Here is a 21,999-nt window from a genome sequence, read left to right on the forward strand (position 1 = left end):
CGTGCACCCACTTGGTCAAGAAGCCCATCTTCCGGGCGGCTGGAGCCCTTGCCCCGCGCTTCCCCAGCGGACGTCCCTACCCGGCGGGGGACTGTGCGCTGCGCCCCGGCGCCCCCGAGTGGAGGGAGAGCTAAGGAGGGAGAGCTGGGCGGGTGGGGCGGGGCGCGGTGACAACGCAGAGCCGGGCCCGCCCCTGGCTCCTACCCCCGGAGCCCACAGCGCCCGCCCGCTCGCGGCCGCCCGGGAGCTCGTCCAGCCCCGCGCTCCGCTCGCCCGCGCCCGTCCGCCGGCCGCCTGCGCTCGCCCAACCGCCGCCCGCGCCCGTCCGCCGGCCCCCGCGGCTCCACGGCTCGGTAAGCGTCCTACTGGCCAGGGGTCCCCCTCGTGCTCACGGGGTTCCCTGCCCCCGCGCCGGAGCCCCAGCCATATCTGGGCAAAATATTCAGCTGTCGCCGCCGCAGCCGCCAAGAGGGACTGAGCGTGGCTCCCTCTATAAATAGCCGCCGCCTGGGGTTGCCTCTGGGGCTGGGGAGCCGGGTGTCTGGGTCCGGACCTGGGCGCTCGCGTCCCCTCCACTCGGCGCGCGTGGCCCCGGCTAGGGCGCCCTTCTCTCTGGACCCTGGCGCCGCATCTATAAATGGGAGAAGGACCTGGGAGCTCCGGAGGACTGGGGTCATGGCGGGGCCAGCGCGCGGCGCCCCGGGCGCTCAGAGGGTACAGGTGCAGCCGAGCCGGCACTCAGGCGCAGCCCGGGTCCGGCTACCGAGGCTGTGCAGGTGGGAGTGGGGCGCCTACGCGCTCAGGTGGACTTGATACTTGGGCTCGCGCTGCTCCTGGTTGCGGCAGGAAAAGTTTCCCAAACTGCGGGAAAAGACAAGGTTTAAAGCCCCACGGTAACTCGCCTTTCGCTCGGAGGCGGAAAGAAGAGGGGGAGAGCCTGAAGGCAGAAGTCCCCCCACCCCCGCCCCGGGTATCGTCAACCCACTGGGTGGACTTGATAAGCCTCCTCCCTCTCTGGGCCTCGATTTCCCCATTTGTGGGGGCAGGGTTTGGCTCCGCGCTGGAGCTGGTGGCTGGGCCGAAAGCAGTAGGGCGCGCTCTTGACCGCCGGTTCTCCCCCCACCTGTTCACCAGCTCCAGGCCTGGGACCCTGGGGGGCACAGACGCGCACATCCGGAGGGGCTGCAGAGAGCAGCGACTCTGCCGCTCCCTCTGACTCGGGTCATAGACTAGACCTAGTAGGACCCTCGGAAAGCCTGGGCCATATGCACCCAGGAAGCACGCTCCACGGTAATTATGGGCATCTCTGCTGGGTGGCAGCCATCACCTTCGCAAAGGAGCTTGTGAGTCAAACAGCTATAGGCCCAGTGAACTGGGCAGGGCTAGAGGCTCCAGTCCCGCTGCTCTCTGCCCTCTGTTTTCACATCTGTATGAAGCTTATGATGCTGCCTCGGAGCCCTACACACACCTCCTCCCCCTCCCCATCTCTCCTAGCCTTGACCTTGGCCCTCTCAGACCCTTGGAGATGACCTGGCCTAAGCTTTTCCTTGTCGGAATCACAAAACCAGACCCTAACCCAGCTTCTAGGCGCTCCGCGGGGGCACCTGGAAACCTCCCATTTTGTTTCTGGGGAAGGGACGCAGGGCCCCCTGCTCAAGGTCACACACTACTGGGCGTGCCAGGCAGTCTCCACCAGCCTTTCTCACTCTTTTCTCACGCTTGCTTCTCAGGCAGGCCTTGGGGATCCGCGAGCACCCCACCAATGCTCCCCCTTCCTTGGTCTGCTATTGTTTAGGACTTTCTCTTACTCAGACAACAGCACCCTCATCTGGAAGTTTCATTTTTGTTTCTCCTTTACTTTGGATCTTTTTTTTTTTTTTTCTAAAGCCATCTTAAAGCCTCACAGATAGAATGAAGACGAAATGGAGACAAATAGTAAGGTTCTCCTCCCTTGCAGCAACACATCAAGTAGGCAGAGAGTGAGAGCAAAGAGTGCTGTCACTCTGATGTGTTAATTCCATGTAATGAACCAGCCTTGCAGATCCACCATTTAGAAGATGTTGACTCCTGAGTTTAAGTGGAAAGCCTGTGTTGTCTAAAAATAGCCTCTGCCCCACCTTATCAGGGTCTCACACTTTCTCCCTTCTCTGGGGTTGGGCTGCTTCCTGCTGCTCAGCAAAAAGCACAACTAGGAGTAGGTAGTGGCAGCTGTGAGTAACAGGCTGACCTGGATGTTAGGACACCCTGCCTGCCACTGACTTAGAGTGACCTTGAGCAAGTGGGCATGATGTCTCCACTGGATTCAGAGTTTCCCTGGAAGATTTTCTCTCATGAGAAAAGTGAAGTGCCAGGGATAAAATTCAGGGGAACCCACTCTGTGAAGAGGAAGGAAAGAGCAAGGCGAAACTGACTCCCAAGAGCCAAGGGAGGAGAGAGATTGGCAGTGCCAGTTGGTGCAGAGAGACAGGATGAGGGCTGGGAAAGGGCCACCATGACTGGCAGGCATCGAGGGTGACTTTGGCCAGGGCATTGCTGAGGGTTCAAAAATGGGATCTGCCACTGCTTTACTGAAGCCAGTGGCCCAATCTGTCTGAGCCCATTTCCTTCTCCATACAATGGGGACAATAACAGCATCCATTTCACATGAGTTTCTGTGGGGATTGGTGTCTGGGGGATGATGCAGGGAAAGCCCCTGGTCCTGTGCTTGGTACCTGCGATGCTGTTAATGCTGGTGAGAGGAGGAAGATTCTAATGGGAGCTGAGGGTGTGGAGACAGAGCCCACAGATCTTCTAAAAGCTTGGAGGAGAAGGCAGTAGGAGCTGACAAGGGGGGGTTTCCAGGCTGAGGAGTGTGAGAAGAGGCTGAGCCAGACCACAGACCCCGGAGAGGGGAAGAGGAAGAGGAGAGCGTCTGAGGGACTGTGCATGGGAGGCTGAGGGCCTTCCTTCACCACCTGCTGAATGTCACAGGCTCTCAAACATAGCATTCCTCTAGATTCGGGCTGAGCGAAGAAAGGGTAAAATGAAGCCAGTCCTGGCTCAAAACCTGGTGTCCCCTTGGGAGACTTTAGTATCTGTGAAGGGGGGTGGTGATGGGCCATGAAGGGTCGTTTGATGCTGCCAGAGGCCTTGTGACCTTGGCTGGCTTATTTCTGAAATGACATCATCTATTGATGACTCCTGCTGAGCCCAGTCGTAATGGCCTTTTCCAGGCAATGTTTTGATTTTTCGGTCGTACTAATGGGCCAGCCAGGCTGCCAACATTTCTAAAGAGGCCATTTCACTTTTTGCTTAAAGCCAGAACACCAAGTGATCAATTATTTGGCCACTAGGAGCTATTACCAGTTTAAAGCCACAAATGGTCTGTATGGAATAACATGAATCACATGGCAGGATTGGGGAACCATTTCCCGTTTCTTGTTTTGTTGTGTAAAACCCTCCTTTGATTAAGCACAATAAGACCATACGCTCTGCTTTTAACAATAGGAAAGAGTGAGCTCACTGAAGTCAACCTAGGACAGCCTGGGAGTTTTTCTTCAATGTTAGGATGTGCTGGATCCAGATCATTTCTCATCTGAGAAACTAAACAAGCTCAAGCATTTCTTTCGTTTCTCCTTTTCTTACATCCTTTTGTTCTCCTCTTGGAGAAAAACAGATCTGTCTCTGTCTTGGCTCTTCTCAGGGCCCCAGCCCTGGCCCCTGACTCACTCTGGGGCTTCTAGAGAGGTCCACTTCCGGGAGATGCTTCTAGTGGGTGATGAGCAGAAGGGCCTTGAGCCTCACTCAGCCGTCCTGGGCTCATCTCTGCCTTCTCTTGGATCTTAGTGCCACTCTCCACCTTGCTCCTTTTCACCCCATACCCTCCTCCTGTCCTATTCACTCCCAGGGCTCCTACCACCCACTCAACACTCACACTCCCAAATTCATGTGCCCAGCCTGGACCATTCTTCTCACCTCTAGGCATCTGTGACTCCAGCCATTGGACAAAGCCAGAGGGTGTCCCAAACGCACTGCACACCCAACAGGCCTGACTCAGGCTCAGCACCCAGTCTTCCTGTGTTCCCACCTCTTGGTTAACAGTAACGTCGTTCGCCCAGGCTCTGAGCCAGAAACCTCCCTACCTGTCACCACCCCATTCATTTGGTCAACAGTCCTGTCAGTCTACCTTACTTAGTATCTCTTCTCTTCACGTCTGTCCCCATAATCACTACCCCAGTCGAATACTTTGCCATCTCTCCCCTGAGCGAACATCAGAGCCTCTCAAGAGTCTTTCTGCCCCAGTGTTTTCTTCTCATGCTGTTGTGAAAAGATCTTTGTATTAATAAAACGTAGCTTATACAGTGTTATTCCTCTCCATTTAGGGACTCCCCACTTCCTGCCAGATTCCTTGGCATTGATCACCAGGACTATCAAAGATCTGACTCCAAGCTGCTACTCCAAAGCCATCTCCTGACACTCCTCCCAGTTCTCTGCACCTTCTGGTCATGGTGCAAACATATGTGACTTGCTGCCTTTGCCCCTGCTGTTCCTTCTGCATGGAATGCTGTCCTCTTCCTTATCTGCATGGCAAACTTGGGCTGTTCATTCGCTAAGTCGCTTCTCACTCTTTGCCATCCCATGAACTCCAGCAAGCTAGGTTTCCCTGTCCTTCACCATCTCCCAGAGTTTGCTTAAACTCATGTCCATTGAGTCAGTGATGCCGTCCAGCTGTTTCACCCTCTGCCACCCCCGTCTCCTCTTGCCCACAATCTTTCCCAGCAAACTTGTTGCTTCACCTGTGCTCCCACAGCCACAGCTATGGTGAGTTCTAAGTGTAATCAGCTACTTCCATCCTTATCTCTGACCAGATTGATAGGTCCTTGAAGGCAAGAGTTTACGGCTCATTTTTTTCTGCTTCCCCAGTGTCGAACTCAGAGCTCAACCCTGGGCAGAGTGCGAGTGTTTTATGTTTTAATCGATGGCAGATCACTGAATGAGTGAATATGTAAAAGAATAAGCAAATGAAAGTCCTGTGTAACCGTGACGATTACACAACTGCAGCTACGTGTTTCCCCATCCCACCACCATGTCGGCTCCCTGAGGGCAGAAACCGCACCTGTTCTGCTCCCCACCAACCCTGCAACCTCTTTCAGCCTTCTCACAATAAATGGAATGAACCCATGATCTCACTGGAAACTCACAGTAATCCTGGAAAGGGAGGAAGGGCTGGTATAATGACCCCTTTTTGTCGATAGCCCAGTGAACCCCAATAGGAATCATTCCAGGTAATCCAGTGGGGGTGTGCTCTCCCTGGAGAAAACCCAACTGCTCTCCAGGGTTTAGTAAACTTGAGAAATCGGGGTCCTTATGTTCTGCACTAGTGCGTCTCTAGCATTAGAATCTCTTCAGTTCAGTCGCTCAGTCGTGTCCGACTCTTTGCAACCCCATGAATTGCAGCACACCAGGCCTCCCTGTCCATCACCAACTCCCGGAGTCCACTCAGACTCATGTCCACTGAGTCAGTGATGCCATCCAGCCATCTCATCCTCTGTCGTCCCCTTTTCCTCCTGCCCCCAATCCCTCCCAGCATCAGAGTCTTTTCCAATGAGTCAACTCTTTGCATGAGGTGGGCAAAGTACTGGAGTTTCAGCTTTAGCACCATTCCTTCCAAAGAAATCCCAGGGCTGATCTCCTTCAGAATGGACTGCTTGGATCTCCTTGCAGTCTAAGGGAATCTCAAGAGTCTTCTCTAACACCACAGTTCAAAAGCATCAATTCTTTGGCGCTCAGCCTTCTTCACAGTCCAACTCTCACATCCATACATGACCACAGGAAAAACCATAGCCTTGACTAGACGGACCTTTGTTGGCAAAGTAATGTCTCTACTTTTGAATATGCTATCTAGGTTGGTCATAACTTTTCTTCCAAGGAGTAAGCGTCTTTTAATTTCATGGCTGCAGTCACCATCAGCAGTGATTTTGGAGCCCCAAAAAATAAAGTCTGACACTTAGGATGTTGTTAATGCAGATTCTGCCTCAGTAGGCCCAGGAGAGGGCCTGAGACTCTAAGTTTCTAATAAGCTTCTTAAATAATAAGCTTAATGATTCCTAATAAGGACTAATGCACGTTTCATAATGTGAGGGTCGTCCTGCATACTCTGACCATGAAACCTTGGGCACCAAGGTGCCCATGACTTCTCTCAGTTTTCCCTTGGTGATTGCATTTTTTTGTTGTTTGGTTGCTAAGTTGTGTCAGACTCTTTGCAACCCCATGGACTGCAGCATGCCAGACCTCCCTGTCTTTCACAATCTTCCAGAGTTCGTTCAAACCCTTGTCCATTGATTCGGTGATACTATTCAACCATCTCATTCTCTGATGCCCTCTTCTCCTGCCCTCAATCTTTCTCAGCATCAGGGTCTTTTCCAATGAGTCAGCCCTTTGCATCTGGTGGCTAAAGTATTGGCACTTCAGCATCAGTCCTTCCAATGAATATTCAGGACTGATTTCCTTTAGGATTGACTGGTTTGACCTCCTTGCTGTCCAAGGGACTCTCAAGCATCTTCTCAAACACCACAATTCAAAGGCATCAATTCTTGGGTCAAAGGCATCAGCTTTCTGTATGGTCCAACTTGATGGGCCATTGCATTAAGAGAGTGCTTTTATTAAAATCTACAAATGAATTAATTTAAACTTTGATCCGAATCAAAAATCCAGGGCTCTTTCTGTTTTGTTTGGTTGGTTGGTTTTGTTTTTGTCACATAGAGGGCGTGAGGGGCATGACAAGGCCAGGGCGTGTGGTATGCAGTGGGGCATGTGGGAAGCCCGGGTAATTCGATGTTCAGGGGGCGGAGACTAGCAAGGGGGCAGGGGATTGGGGAAGGGCCTTGTGGCCAGGTGGCTGGGGCACATGGTGGGGTCACGTGTCCTGAGCACACTGGCAGGGAAAAAGCCCCAGGAATGGCAGGCTGCTGGAAGGGTCAGATTTGCAGCTGTGGGTTATTTCCACCTTCTATCTTCCTGCCTTCTCCTTTCCTCTTCAGAGAAATTTAGATTCAGAAATGACTTTTATGTCAAGCTGCCTAGTTCCTGGTCAACCTAGATTCCCCCCTGAGTGCCAGAACTCCAGGCTCCTGTGTCTGATTGGGTTTTCTCAGTGCACATCGCTTACACGTTTGCTATCCATGAATCCAGCGTGAGCACCTGGCCCATGCAGGGGTGGGAACCCGACTCCTGCCTCAGAACCATTAAAAGACAAGAAAGAGAGGAGCCAGGAAGGCGGAATTCCTCCTCGCAAATCCAAGAAAACTTAAAAAGTCAGAATGAATGGCAGCATTGAGTACATTTGTTTATGGTTTTTCTATTGCATTTCACTTACACCATTAAAAGGCTATGAGATTGCTTAAAGTAAACCCACAGCAGCCACATAATTGGTAAAAACAGAAGAAAGGGAGAGAAGAGGGAGAGATGGCAGAAAACTTGAAAATTAGGATCATGAAACTCTGAGAATCTGGTGGGAGTCATGAACCCTTGCTCCAGAAAAATGAATATACCCATGCACGCAACAGTTTGCATGTCGTTTCTGTGGATGCATGGGTCACTCTGAAGGCCTTTCACAATGCACAGCACAGAGTAAGGAGAGGAGTTACTTCATGTCCTAGCTGAAGATGGACATTCCAATCAGCTCTGAGATAAATCATGATGGCCAAAGGGGAAAGGGAGAAGAGATGAATTAGGGGCTACGTCATGTCTGATTGAAAAACACCAGTCCTTCAGGAGAAAGAAATGTTTTCTTAGCCCTGGTTCTGAGTCTTGGGAGGTAGTTTTGCATAGTGGTTATAAACATACCTTCCTGGATTCAAATCTAAGTTCTGTCAGTTACTGGCTGTGTAAACTCGGGTAACTGTTAACCCCGTGTGCCTCAGTTTCCCTATCTATAATGTAGGGTTACTGTGGGGATCTCAGTTCACACATGATTGAAGTGGGGTTGTTGTGGGGACTCAGTTATTATAGGTAAAATGCTTAAGCCAGCATCTGGAACATTATTCATATTAGAAAAGTATGTGCTCTTATGAGAGCACATGAGAGTATTTGAGTACTCTAATGAGAGTATGTGCTCTTAGGAGAAGGTGGCGTGGAGCAGTGGTGATGAGTACAGGTTGCCTGTCTGGATTCAAGTCCTGGCTCTGCTACTTACGAGCCTTGTTACCTAGGCCACTTTAGTAGGTTAGGTACTGTCCCCTGAAAAGTCATGTCAATCCAGAACCTCAGAAGGTGACCTTCTTCGGAAATAGAGCCTTTGCATATGTAATGAGTTAAGATGAGGTCATGCTGGGTTGGGGAGGGCCCTAACTGCAATGACTGGGGTCTTTATGAGACATAGAGTGGACTGACCCAGGGAAGAAGGCTGTGTGACCACGGAGGCAGAAACTGGAGGGATGCAGGTACAAGCTAGGGAATGCCCAAGGTTGCTGGTCATCACCAGACGCTAGAGGAGCATGGAGCAGAGTCTCCCTGGGAGCCTCCGGAGGGAGCCAACCCTGCCCATGTCTCAATTTCCAGTTTCTGGCCTTCTGAACTGCAGCAGGGTGAATTTCTGGAGTTCAAAGCCATCCAGTTTGTGGTTATTTGTTATGGCAGCCCCAGGAAACTGCTGCAGTCAGATTACTGCTTTTCCATTTCTTCAACGAAAATGGGAGTTAAAAAGTACCTACTTCACAGACTTAATTAGGATTGCATGAGATAATCCACATAAAGGGTTTGGCACTGTGCCAAGCTTGTGGTACATATAGAATAATGCTTGTAATTAGAAGGTACCTTGACATAATAGGCAATGGTAGCCTCAAGGATGGTGTTAGTAGCATCCTATTGTACATCTGCACTATAATTCATTTGCCCTATTGATGAATTTTTATGTGGTTTCCAATTTGGGGATAATATAGATAATAACCAGATTCTCCGGTTATTCTGATTATTCTCTGCCTCACATGGTGAAGAATTGGCCTGCAATACAGGAGACCCGGGTTCACTCTCTGGGTCAGGAAGATCCTCTGGAGAAGTGAAAGGCAACCCACCCCAGTATTCTTGCCTGGAGAATCCCCATGGACAGAGAAGCCTGGCAAGCTACAGTCCATGAGGTCACAAAGAGTCAGACACAGCTGAGTGACTGACACTTTCAGATAATAACCAGATAATTTGTATGTATATCTTTGTACAATTCAGTGATTACACTAGCAGAATAAATTCCTAGAAGTGGAATTGCTGTGTTAAAGCATGTATGCATTTGGGTAGATGTGGCTTAATCCATGCTGAGAGACAATGTACCAAAGCATCCTTCTATTCTGTGTGAGAATGTTGATCTCCACATCTTGTGAACACCAGGCATTCTCACTAAATCTAACTCATCCTTTAGATATAACTCAAATGGTCCCAAATTATGAAGTCTTCCTTATTTGTCTTTCTTTCAACCAGAATTTGTGTCTTCCTTCCCTGTTTCCCTGGAGCCATTTATGCATCAGTGTCTCCATCCCTCCCTTTCTCCAGCCTTCCCTTTTTCTTTCCTCCGCTCTCCCCATTCTTTCCTCCATCCATCTACCCATCACCCAACATTCAAGGCACTTCTTATCTTTGTTGATCTGATAGAGGAAAACTGATGTCTCATTTCTCGATTTACTTTTCTCTTATTATGGGTGGATTTCATTCTCTGCTCATAGGTTTATTAGCCATTTCTGTTTCTTTTTATGTGAATTGCCTGTTTTTTCCCTCTTCCCATATTTTTGCTGGGCTATTTTTTTTACAATTTAGGAACTCTTGTCTATTAAAAAAGTTAGCCCTTATTCAATGTATAATAAGTATTTCCCCCCACAGCTTGCCTTTTGGCATTCCCCATGCTACTTTTTCATCTTGACTTTTTAGAAAATACAAAAATGTGCTTCATAAAGCTGTACGTCTGTTAACTGCTGCTGTAAGGCAAGGTGACAAGGTTCATAGGTGTGAAATGGAGAGTGAGAGTAATAGTGAGTTCGCAAGCTTTTCTACAAGCCAACTTTTAATTCCACCAAGGCTTTTGTTTTATGGCTGCCAATGCCAGTGATAATGCCAGGCATCCATTCATTCACTTATTCAACAAACCTGATTTCAGCCCCTGAGAGAGGCAGGACTCTGTGATGGACCATGGGAGACAAGGATGTTTCTTCAAGTAGCTTTCAGGCTTAAGGTAGATGGGGTACAATAACATGATGCTTCTGATGGCAGAACCCTGATGGCCCCTTCCCTTGGTGTTAGCTATTTAGCTTGCTAGTACCCTTTCAGCTGATATGGAGAAAGACGTCATGGGTTAGGGTTAGGGCACGAGGCTGGTGAGAGATTGTGGTGGCCTGAAGCAGGGCAGTTTCAGAGAGGTAGGAGGAAGGAACTACAGTGTGGAGTATGGCAGGATTTGCAGGGCAGGTGGACCGGCCAGCTGGGACAGGGCAGTGGGTTCTGCATCTTTTCCTGAAACACTGTTGCTTACAATGACTCATGCGGTGACTCAGACACAGTGATGACCTCAGGAGGTGCAGAACGAATGGTGCACACACACATACACGCACTTTTCTGATTTAAACCTGTTGACCACTTTGACGTTTGGACCTTTGAGGCTCCATGTGAACTGGGATCTGGCTCATAGCCACTGCAGAGAGTGATGGAGTCAAATGCTGTGTTTTGTTGCCCTGCTTTTTTTCAGAAGGCCCCTTGTGAGTAAGAGAATGAGATCAGCCAGGGAGAATAAGGCAAACAAACCAGAAAACAAGTCTTTCAAAGAGAACTGATCATCTCTGAGTCCCTATGTTCTCTACTCAGTGGCCCCAAACATATCTTTCATAACAGAACCAGGTCTTGAGGGGCCTTATAATCTCATCTTGTCAATTCCCCAAACCCGCCATCAGTCAAGATGTCAGCCCTCCCTGGAAAACTGCGTTTAGGGCTCTAGGCTCTCTGCTCACATGCCTGGCATAACAAGCGCTCACCACCTCCTGAATCAGCCCAGCTCCTCCTCGGGCATTTTTTATTTTTAGACAGTTTCTTGTGCTGATCAGAAATCCATGCCCCGGTCACCTCAGTTTTAAATCTCTGTCTCCTGAGTGCTGAGATCCATAGACCACTTTTGTTCCTTCCTCCGCAGGTCAGTCCATTAGAAGTTTGCTGAGTGTGACCATGTTCCCTCTGTCCTTCAGCTGTTCTTCATATGACACCCTGCCCCCCTTCTCTGGACTTAGCTAGAAATACTCAAGAGAAAAGGCCCACTTCATAGGAGTGGTCACCCATGTGGCCAAGAATCATATGAAACGTGCTCAGCTGACATCCTTCGTCATCGGGGAAATGCACAATGAGACACAGCCGCCTACCCCTGTAATGGCTAAAATGGAAACTTACTGACGATACCAAGAGTTGGCAAGAATGTGGAGCAACTGGGTTTTTCAAACGCTGCTGGTGGGGATGTAAAATTATACAATTACTTTGGGAAACTGTTTGACAGTATCTCCTGAAACTAAGCATATGCCTATGCTGTGATCCAGAAACTCTACTCCAGGTACATACTCAGAAATAAGTGACTATTTCTACCAAAAGACATTCATAGCACTACTTATAATTACCAAATATTGGAAATAACATAAATGTCCATTGACAGTAGAGTAAATAAATTATATGAGTCAGGTAATGGAATACTACACACCAATGAAAAAAGAATGACCTGCCGCTCTAACACACAGCATGAATGAATCTCAGATATAATGTTGAGTGAAAGGAGCCAGACACAAGAACATAACCAATGTATGTGCCCTTTTATATGATGTTTGAAAATAGTCAAAGCCAGCTTATTAGATGGTGTTAAAAGTTCAAATGCTAGTTACCTTTGAGGGTGATGAACTGGGATGGGGATGAGAAAGCCTTCTGTTGGGCTAGAAATGGTCTGTATCTTCATGAGTGGTGTTGTCATAGGTGTATGCATATGGGAAGATTCAGGGAGCTGTGCTCCTAAGACTTGCCCACTTGACTGTATATAGCCAATGCCTTATTAAAAAAGAAAGAAATCGCACACCCCCAGTGCAAGAGTTGGGGCCCAGAGCTGAGCTCCAGCCTGAAGCTGAGAAAGACCATCATGTGCTTACTTTGCCCACCGTAACTTTACTAACGCAACTGAGGTCACACCGTGGCTCTGGGGTCCCACATTGATTTATGTTGAATGGACAGTCTCTGGAGAAGCCCCAAACCTTCCTCATGATTGCCCAGCCATGACCATCCTTCTAACACTTGTTGGGTAGGCTTATTGGGCTGGAGCTCTGTGGGACTGAGAAAGAAGAAAGAAATCAGTTTGTGCCCTCACCATACAAATGAATCCATGAAGCTCAGAGGCACTGAGTGCCATGCCCGAGTCTGCCCAGCCAGTTAGAGGCAGGGCAGCCCAGGACTGCGTGACCCCTAGTCCATGCTTTCACCTATCATTAGCTCAGCCTCCTGCTGAGGGTGGCGGGTGAAGAGAGGATGTGTGTGATACCACTTCAGGAATTTCTATATGGGTCTTATCCTCCCGACTTAATTGTAAGCTTCCTGAGGATCGGAACTCTCCTATTAACTTCTGTGTCTCCCAAGAAAGCCCTCTATGCCCTGCACAAAGTGGGTGCTCAGTAAACAGTGAATTAGGTTGTGGAAACAGATCCAGAGAGGTATAGCAACGTACTTGAGGCCACACAGCAAGCCCTCAGCCACAGTCAGGACTGGTAGGCAAGGCCCCTGATCCTATCCCAATGTCCTTCTGTCACTGTGCAATGTCTCTAACTTCCTGTAGACTCCAGGGACTGGAGATTCCAATCAGTTGGAAGATACTCAGGAAGGAAAGGACCCTCCTAGGTGAGCCAAGACTGAGTCTAGCCCTGGGGCCTTGGGGGAGCGAGGTGTCCTGGGAATAGGGCTAGGAACGGATTGCAGTTTGTACAGCTGTATGGACCCCTGCTCTCAGAAGTACCCTGTGCTCAGCAGTCATTTTCTTGAAATTCTTTATTTTACTTTTGGATGTATATTTTTAAGTGAAGCCCTGTGGACAATGGAGCACACACCGGGGCTTTGAGTCTGAGCTCACATGAGGTCCCGTCTCCTGCTGCCTATCTGCTTCCTAGGGACGGGTTCTTAGACTCCAGCTGCCTGGCCTCCTGACGCCCCCAGATCCACACAGCCTCCCCTCCCCACCCCCACCCAGCTGCTAGCGGGGCTCTTGCCCCGGGTGCATTCAGCTGGCAGCTCTGCAAGACAGCCTTTTTGTCATCCCTGGATCCAGGCATTTAGTGTCCTGGTGCAGAAGCTGGGGTACCATGGGGATCACCCATCTCTGCATATTGGACAGTGGCCCCACTGGAAGGGGAGATCCCTGGCCCGACTGGTGGGTGCCCTACCAGGGCAGAGCGTGTGTGTCCCACCTGGGCCAGGGGAGGGAAGCTGGCAGCCAGAGGGCTTGGCCTGCATGCACTGAGTCACAGCACCCAGGCACCTGTGTACATCACGATATCCAATCATAAGTGTTAAGGACAGTGTGATAGATCAGGACAGAGACCATGAGAGGAAGGGAAAACTTCATGTCTCGGTACTTTTAACGGCAGTTTTTCCCTGTCTGAACTCAGGACGCCACAGTCCTGTTTTGCGCTGGACTCGGTGGATTCTGTAGCCAGCCCTGGCTGGGAGAGTCCCTCCTCAGGGCGAGGCGAGCAGTCAGGCTATCACGCAGGAGATGCGGCGCTCTCGGCCTAGCACTCTCCCTCTCCCTCTCCCTGTCCCTCTGGACCCAATCACAGGTGACAGCACACACACGCACACCGAGCCGCGCGTGTCCTGCCTTGCAAGGGGACATGAGACTGCAGACAGAGTGGTGTTTTGGTTTTGTTGTGTGGATCTGCAAAGTTAATCTGCACTTTGGAATTGTTTTGCTGTAATTGTTGCCTCATGTTTTATGACGCTGTTCCAAAATGTAGACATTGAGGAAGGCAAGCCCTGCCGCAGCCTTCCAATACCCACTTGTCTACCTCTTCCACAGCCTACCCCCACCCCATCCAGTCAAGTTGACTTTCTTCCCTTTGTAGTCACTGGCCTGGGCTAGAATTCAGGTGTTCCCCAGCTCCAGACGTCTGTATCCCTGACTGACCTGCAATAACGGCGTCTGCGGTCTGACCTGTGCACAAGATGCTGGTCAGGTGGGGCGCCACGCCCGCCCAGTCCAGCCTGGGGGCTGGAGGGTATGGGGGCCAAGGTCTCCTCCACGGGGCATGGAAGCACAGCAGGAGGCCTCAGCTCTCCAGTACGGAGGTGGAGAGAGGGCATCCAGGCTGAGCGGACCCAGAATGTCAGGGTGCTCAGGCAGGGGTGGTGGGTGCAGCTGGAAGGGGAGGGCCTTGTGGGGATTGGAAGCTGGGGCGGCGCAGCGCCCGCCGCGGGGGCTGGGGAGCTGGCCCTGCATCTGTCATAATGGGGACTGTTCAAGGAGGCTTCAACTCAGGACCAGCGTCAGAACTGACTTTCACAAGCACCGTTTGGAGGCTGAGGGACATGTGGACAGAAGGTAGGAGAACTGATAACACGGATGCAAAACAGGCGCCATGACGAGGGAGAGGAGCAACAGACGCGCAGAAGGATGGAGAGAGGCGAGTCGGTCACCAAAGGACGAGTGCGCGATTCCGCTCGGAGGAGTCTCTTAGAGTAGTCAGATGGGCAGAGGCCGAGAGCAAAATGGGGGCTTCAGAGGCTGGGGAGGGGAGGGGCTTAGGGCTTCAAGGGGGACAGGTTCCATCGGGGAAGATGAAAACGTTCTGGAGACGGGTGGTGGTGACGGTTGTACAACAGTGTGAATGTATTTAATCCTATAGAACTAACTGTACGCTTAAAATGGTTAAATTAATTTTGTGTTATGCATTTTACCACAATCAAACGACAGCAACAACAAAAGCTGTAACATTCAAAAGAGTCCATGAGAGAGAGGATTGACAGGTGTGGGGACCTACCAGAGCTTGGGGAGGCGAGGGGAGGGTTTAGGGCTGGCCCCCAGGTGTCTGGCCTGGGTGGCTGATGGCAGCAGGGTGAGGTGGTGGTGGTGGGAAGGTGGCCACACTCAGGGCTGAGCTCATGGAGCCAGAGGGGCTCCAGGAGATGTGCCCAGCAGAGCCCAGGCTGGAGAGACCATGGGAAGGCCATCAGCTTATCACTGGACACTGACCCCCCACCTCAGAGATAGCTCCCAGGGAGGGTGTGAGATGTAAGCAGAGGGCAGTAGCCAGGAGAACAGGCAGGCCAAGAAGAACCTGTCATCAGGGAGCCTGAGAAGGAGTGGGGAGAAAGGAAGGAGGCAGATGGAGACAGTCATGTACTTGTTAGGCTGCAAGGAGCAGGGACTCAGCCTGAGTGCAGCGAGGGAGCATGAGGAGGGGCTGGGCCTCGTACGGATGGTGGTGGGATGAGGGTCTGATGGGAATCCAGCATGAGCAGCAGCCATCCAGGCCCAAGGAGCAGGGATGGGACTCTTCTGGGGACACCATGTTGCCCATCTCTCAACTCACTAGATTCTCCCTCAGAGCTTCTAGAAGGAACCAACCCCACCACACCTAGATTCTGGACTTCCAGCTCCTAAGCTGAGAAACAGTGAATTTCTTCTGTTGAGGCCCCTCCATTTGTTAGAGCAGTCTCAGGAACCAGTACAAAATGCCAGGAAATGAAGGAGCGCATTCATCCAACTCTTTTTTTTTTTTTTAATCCAAGCCACCACATAAGGTCATTGACTAGCCAATGAATCAGCTGTCCTTGAACCCAGCATCTACTCTGTCCAGTCATCAGGGGAGGTGGGGGGTCATGTGGTGTAAAGCATTGCTGCCCCCAGAGGTGCCCTGGGGAGGAGGGCAGTGGGGAGACTGCTCTCGCGGGAGGGACAGGGGACCCAATGGCAGGGAGAGGCGCAGGGATGACGGGCGTAAATCCCGTGTGGCCAAAATGTCTTCCCAAAGAGAAGACGAGACAAAAACAGAGGGGAGAGGCTGTGAGAAATCAGCTTTGTTTTTGTAAATCCACCTCCCTTTCCTGTGGCTGAAATAACAAGATGGTATAACTGGAAAATATTCATTTAAACTTGTGACTCAGCTCTTCCCGACCTCGGGGAAGTGTGGTCTGTAAATCAAGATGCGGCTCCGGCACCTCCTGACCAAGTGTCCCCCGGGGCAGATGCTGGAGGAGCCATCAGCAGATGTGACTGTGTCCGCCTCCTGGGAAAGATCTGTTGGTACTCCAGGGACTGCTTCCCGAGCCCCCACTCCTGAAGCTTCCTGAGGGATGGCCTCAGTGCTTGACCCACTCATTTTTACTGCCCACCCTGCCTACTTTTACTCCCTGGCACAGGTGGTAAATTCTCTTTTTTGCATATTTAGCAGCAGCTTAACGTTCCTGCCATTGAGAAGCTGGGAGGCCAGACATGCCATTCATGTAAAAATACACAGGGTTTGGAAGACTAACGGTTTTAAATGTGTTTTAAATTGGTCGAACTGTCCTTTTCTTTTTCTCACCAGCTCTCGCTCAGGAGCCCATCTGTAAGGCAGGCAGCAGCATCACCCCTTCCTGTCCATCCCTCTCCTCTCGGGTTCCCAGCCCTCCGAGATCTTTCCACTTTAAAGATGGGGAAGCAGAGGACCCAAGAAGAGAGGGACTTGCTCCAAGTTCCCAAGACACTAGATCAAAGCCCAGATGTACTCGTGCCCAACTAACACCATCCCCAGGTGCAGGGCTGGGCACCAGGACCATAAGGATAAGACACAGCTCCTTACCTGAGGGCATGGCAGTCTGACGAGAGTATAGGGGATGCAGCGGGGGAAGGGAGCAGCCCCAGCAGTGGCAGTAGCTATGGGAGCCTCGTAATAATGTGTCTGATAGGTGCAGTGCTCATGCTAACCATGCCCCAGCCCCAGGCTTTTGCCCCTTACCTGCTTGCTGCAGGCTCATCATCACAGCGCCTATGGGTACTCCAGGGGCTGCCCTGACTCAGAGCTTGAGTACTGTGATCCCCTCACTGTGCAGATGAAGAAACTCAGTCCAGCGGATATCAACCTTTTATTTTAGTAGGTGAATCCTGTTGTCAAGAGCAATCTTCTATGGAACCCCCAATAAATCAGGCAGTACTGGGGAAGCACCCTTGCTTAGTCTTTCCCACTTAACCCCCTTGCAGGGGTCTGGAGAAACTTCTTGGAACCTGAGGTCTCCCCTGAGCACAGGGTAAACACCACCCCTGGGGGCTAGGTTGCAAACAGAACTTCCTGGTCCATTTATACTCACTTTACAGATGAGCAAACAGAGGCCTAGGGGAGAGGAGGGATTTATCGAGGGCCACCCCAGCGAGTTACCTCCTCAGCTGGCAGTCTGGCCAAAGTCCTGTGAATCTCAGACTGTGTCCATCTGTGACACCTCTTTTAGTAGGAAACAGAGGCTTTTACTAACAGCTATAAAATACCCTCTCTTCCAAGCCATCATTTAAAGCCGAGCTTTCAGTGGGCTCTTGTTAACATGGTGTTTTCACCTCCCTCCCGCCCTGTGTCTCTCTGACCTCCAGTTTCCACACGTCACTGAACACAGGAGAAGAATCTCACTTTAGAGAAACCACCCCTGGGAGCCAAGTGGATGAGTGTGGCTTGAAGCCGACAGCTTCATAGTTTACCTTAGGAGTTCGCCATTCCTCTCAGCTTATTTAATGAAATACCTTGTCACTCTGTTCACAGGACACTTGACATTAGAAAGGGCCTTTTACATCCTTTGAAATATGATTTTTAAATTCATTGGCACCTCGGAGTGTGTAAGTGGGACAGTAATTTTCCTGTGTGCGCTAAGATGGAGACTTCTCCAGGAACTTTAAAGACTGCAGCCCTCAGGAGGGCATCTCTGAAGGTGCCTGCCAGCCAGCCCCACCCCTCCTTTAGCAGGCCCCTAGTTGCCACCTACATGTCTTCTCGCCTCTTCCCAGCTCCTTTCTCCCCCGTCTGCTTTGACATGGATTCCTCTCTCCCCTGTCTGTTCCCTTGTCCCAGTTTGTCCCTTCTCCAGGGTCCATCCATGACTTTTTCTAAGGATTTTAGTGCAAAGCATCTAGGAAAATGAGTCAACTGGCTAAGGAGTCAAGCATGGGCAGCTCCCAGGGTCCCAAACCTGTCTCAGCTGGTCCTCTCCCCCAGTCCCTTCTTGTCCCTCATGTGACCCAGAGGTGAATCCAAGGCTGTGTTTCCCAAACTTTGTTCCGTGAGGTTCCAATTCCAGGAAAGGTTTCTCAGAGATGTAGTTTCCTGGCCCAGAGGTCAGGGTAGCTCTGCTTGCAGCCTCACCATCGTGGTGACGGACCTCTGTCGTAGCAAGCACACCGACAGTTTTGAGAAGTCAGGGGGAGTCCAGAGTCCCGTGCAACTGTGTACAACCCAGGATCTGTCTGAGCACCAGAAATGTGTTTTGCAGCCCACCTGAGAGAGGCTAGTTTGGAGATGTCTCTGTGATGGTCGGGAAGCATCTGAGCCCTCCACTAGGGTCCTCTTGGCCCCGAGATGGAAATCACAGGGCCTCTCCTGGCTCCCTACTCAGGAAAATCCAAATTAGGCCATTCTCTGAGAGCCTTCAGGAAGGGTTGTTTTTCTTTATCATCTATACCATTGTCGGTTGCTTGTGCTTTCTTTGGAAACAAATAAAAATGAATCAAGGGGTGGGGGGGCCCATTTATAGTCTGAACACTGCAGTCTTGGGGTCTGGTCAGAGGAAGACATCAGGTCAAGCTGAGCCATGCTTAGAAAAAGGGATAGCACTGGCCTTTTCTGTATTTGGGAATCAAGGCCTTTCTTATCAAGCCAGCTGTCACACACACGGGCTTCTCCTACAAATAGCCCCACACAGGCACAGACTTGCACTAATAGCATGGATCTCTGCTTTCTTCCTGAAATGGAGCCTGCTTCTGGTAGCTGAGTCAACTTTGGTTTTTGTTTATTTTTAATTACTTTGTTTTAGATCAACAATTACTCCCAGCTTTTTGATTGATAAGTTGGTTCTTTTCCTAGGTTTTGTTTTTCTCTACTCTGGAAAATTCCATCAATCATTTCACAGATGAGCCATGGGTTTTGTTTGTATTTGTTTGCACTGGGGTCTGAAACCACAAACTGCTGCAAGAAAGGTGATGCTGATTGTATTAGTTGCTATGGTTGCCATAATAAAGTACCGCACACTGACTGATTTAAAAAGCAGAGATTTATTGTCTTAAAGTTCCAGAGGCCAGACATCCAAGATCAAGGTGTTGGCAGGATTGGTTCCTTCCAAGGGCTGAGGGTCTGTTCCAGGCTTCTCCCCAGGTTCTAGTGGCTTGCTGGAATCTTTGGTATTCCTCCGCTTGTAGAAGCATCACCTCCGTTTCTGCCTTCATCTTCACGTGATGCTCTTCCTGTGTGCCTGTCTGTTTCCATTTCCCTTTTTCATAAGGACACCAGTCCTATTGAGTTAGGGGCCCACCCTTCTCTGGCATGACCTCACTGAACTTTAATTACATCTGCAACACCCCTCTTTCCAAGTACTGTCACATTCTTACTTGGATCATGGTATTGGGTTACTGAGGTGGGGAGGTTAGAATTTCAACAGAAGAACTTGGAGGGGACACAATTCAATGTTAGGTGAGAGGCGGTGTGGTACAATGGAAGCACTGGGGTCCGGTGACAGGGATTCTGAGTCAAGGCCTAAGCCATCCCTCAGTTTCTTTGTTGACAAAATGGTTTTAGTTAAAAGACTCAATTTACAGGGTGTGGGACCAGGACTGAATGAGTTCTCAAGTGTGAAAGTGTCCTAGTTATGGAAGTAGCAGAGACGGGATCCAGACACGGGTGTCAGGTACCTCTGTGCCATGGGGAATGAGCAGTAGGCGTCTCTAGCAAGGAGGACAGCTGGCGAGTGGCAGACTTGGACCCCCTTTTCCCAGACCCCCTCCCTCCCGTTAGTCACTTCCTCTCTGAGCCAGCTCCCTCAGAGGTGAAATGAAAGCTCTGGACAAGGAGGTCTCCTTCTGGCCATGAAGTTAGGGGATTCTGTGAAAAGGTGTGGGTGCAGTGGCTAGAACAGTGCAGGCTTGGAACATAGCAGATCTGGTTCAAATGGTGATTCCTCTGCCTCTCGGTAGTGTGATTGGTGAGTCCCTCAACCTCTCTAAGGCGAAGGCAATGGCACCCCACTCCAGTGCTCTTGCCTGGAAAACCCCATGGGCAGAGGAGCCTGGTAGGCTGCAGTCCATGGGGTCGCTACGAGTCGGACACGACTGAGTGACTTCACTTTCACTCTTCACTTTCATGCATTGGAGAAGGAAATGGCAACCCACTCCAGTGTTCTTGCCTGGAGAATCCCAGGGACGGAGGAGCCTGGTGGGCTGCCGTCTATGGGGTCGCACAGAGTCGGACACGACTGAAGCGACTTAGCAACAGCAGCAGCAACCTCTCTAAACTCAACATCCTCATCTACAAGGTGGGAATGAATGCCTGCCACAGAGGTTAAATTATTAATAGGATGTCCTTGGGAATCACTTAATCACAGCTTGGTGTACGGTAGTATAAGTTAGCTATTCAGTTCAGTTCAGTTCAGTCACTCAGTCGTGTCCGACTCTGTGACCCCATGAATCACAGCACGCCAGGCCTCCCTGTCCATCACCAACTCCTGGAGTTCACTCAGACTCACGTCCATCGAGTCAGTGATGCCATCCAGCCATTTCATCCTCTGTCATCCCCTTCTCCTCCTGCCCCCAATCCCTCCCAGCATCAGAGTCTTTTCCAATGAGTCAACTCTTTGCATGAGGTGGCCAAAGCACTCAAGTTTCAGCTTTAGCATCATTCCTTCCAAAGAAATCCCAGGGCTGATCTCCTTCAGAATGGACTGGTTGGATCTCCTTGCCATCCAAGGGACTCTCAAGAGTCTTCTCCCTATTACCAATTAAAATTTTTTTTAAAAAAGTTAGCTATTAGCGTCAGCTGTTCTTCACGAGGATTGAATGAGATGTTGTAGAAGAGCCTGCATACAGCAGGTGCTCAATGGACCACTGATGTTCACCCTGCTTTTAAGATAGGCCTTGGCAGAATGTCCAGCATGTTTTCCATAAGGATATATGGGGTAGAGAGTTGTACAGAAAATATTTGAACTACTTGAAGAATGAAACAGTTTTCAGGCACTCATAGGCCATTTATAATCATCTATTACTTGTAACTAATGGCCTTGCCAATTACAACAATTACATATTGTTGAGCCGCATGCCCTCAGGACTTTAACCTTGCACAGTTTATTAGAGAATTAATCCAACTTAATTCAGGATTCCATTATAGTAATTATTAGCCTGACAATTCATAAAACATGCCCAGGCCTCCTTGTGAGTGACAAGCATCTACTTGCTCTGAGAATGAATCCAAGAAGAATCTTTCTAAGGTTTTTCTCTTTCCAGTAGGTCAGCACAGAAAGCTCTTTCACAATGTCGTACAGACGAGAACTAGAGAAATACCGCGACCTGGATGAAGATGAAATCCTTGGAGCCCTAACAGAAGAGGAGTTAAGGACCCTGGAAAACGAGCTGGATGAGCTGGACCCTGATGTGAGTAGGCACCGAAGGGGACACATTGTCACAAACGGTGACTCTTGCCGCCTGGGGGAGGGGCAGGCTGACTGCCTGGGGCACCATTTCGCCTTTCCTTCTGTGGCAATAGCCCTAGAGTGGTCTCGCCTTTGTGGGGGGGTGTGTGTGCGTGTGTGTGTGTTGTGCTAGTCATGATTCTCCAAAAGAACAAATAGTATAGATATATAGATTTAGATATAAAGAAATTTATTGTTGTAAGTAATTGGCTTCCATGATGATTGAGGCTGACAAGTTCCAGGATCTGCAGTTGGCGACCTGGAGACCCAGGACAACTGAAAGTGTTGTTCTAGCCTGAGTGCAAAGGCCTGAGAACCAGGAGAGCTGATGGTATAGTTTCAGTC

At 50.2% G+C, this 21,999-nt stretch overlaps 1 protein-coding gene across 4 annotated transcripts in view; it reads left to right on the forward strand.

Annotated features, from left to right (window-relative positions):
* Positions 1-281: 281 nt before the first annotated feature.
* The window catches only part of TMOD1 (tropomodulin 1), an 89,036-nt gene continuing 67,318 nt past the window's right edge, over positions 282-21,999 (forward strand). The window contains exons 1-2 of one of the 4 annotated variants that reach the window (XM_052645162.1): positions 282-353; positions 21,470-21,616. In XM_052645162.1, the coding sequence (XP_052501122.1) occupies positions 21,497-21,616 (120 nt within the window). In that variant the 5' untranslated portion in view covers positions 282-353; positions 21,470-21,496. Of the gene's footprint in view, positions 354-21,040; positions 21,059-21,469; positions 21,617-21,999 lie in introns of those variants that run through there. The other 3 variants (XM_052645161.1, XM_052645163.1, XM_052645160.1) reach the window with 3 other exon arrangements.

This window comes from Budorcas taxicolor, chromosome 8 (genome assembly GCF_023091745.1).
Source record: "Budorcas taxicolor isolate Tak-1 chromosome 8, Takin1.1, whole genome shotgun sequence".
Taxonomy (NCBI): domain Eukaryota; kingdom Metazoa; phylum Chordata; class Mammalia; order Artiodactyla; family Bovidae; genus Budorcas; species Budorcas taxicolor.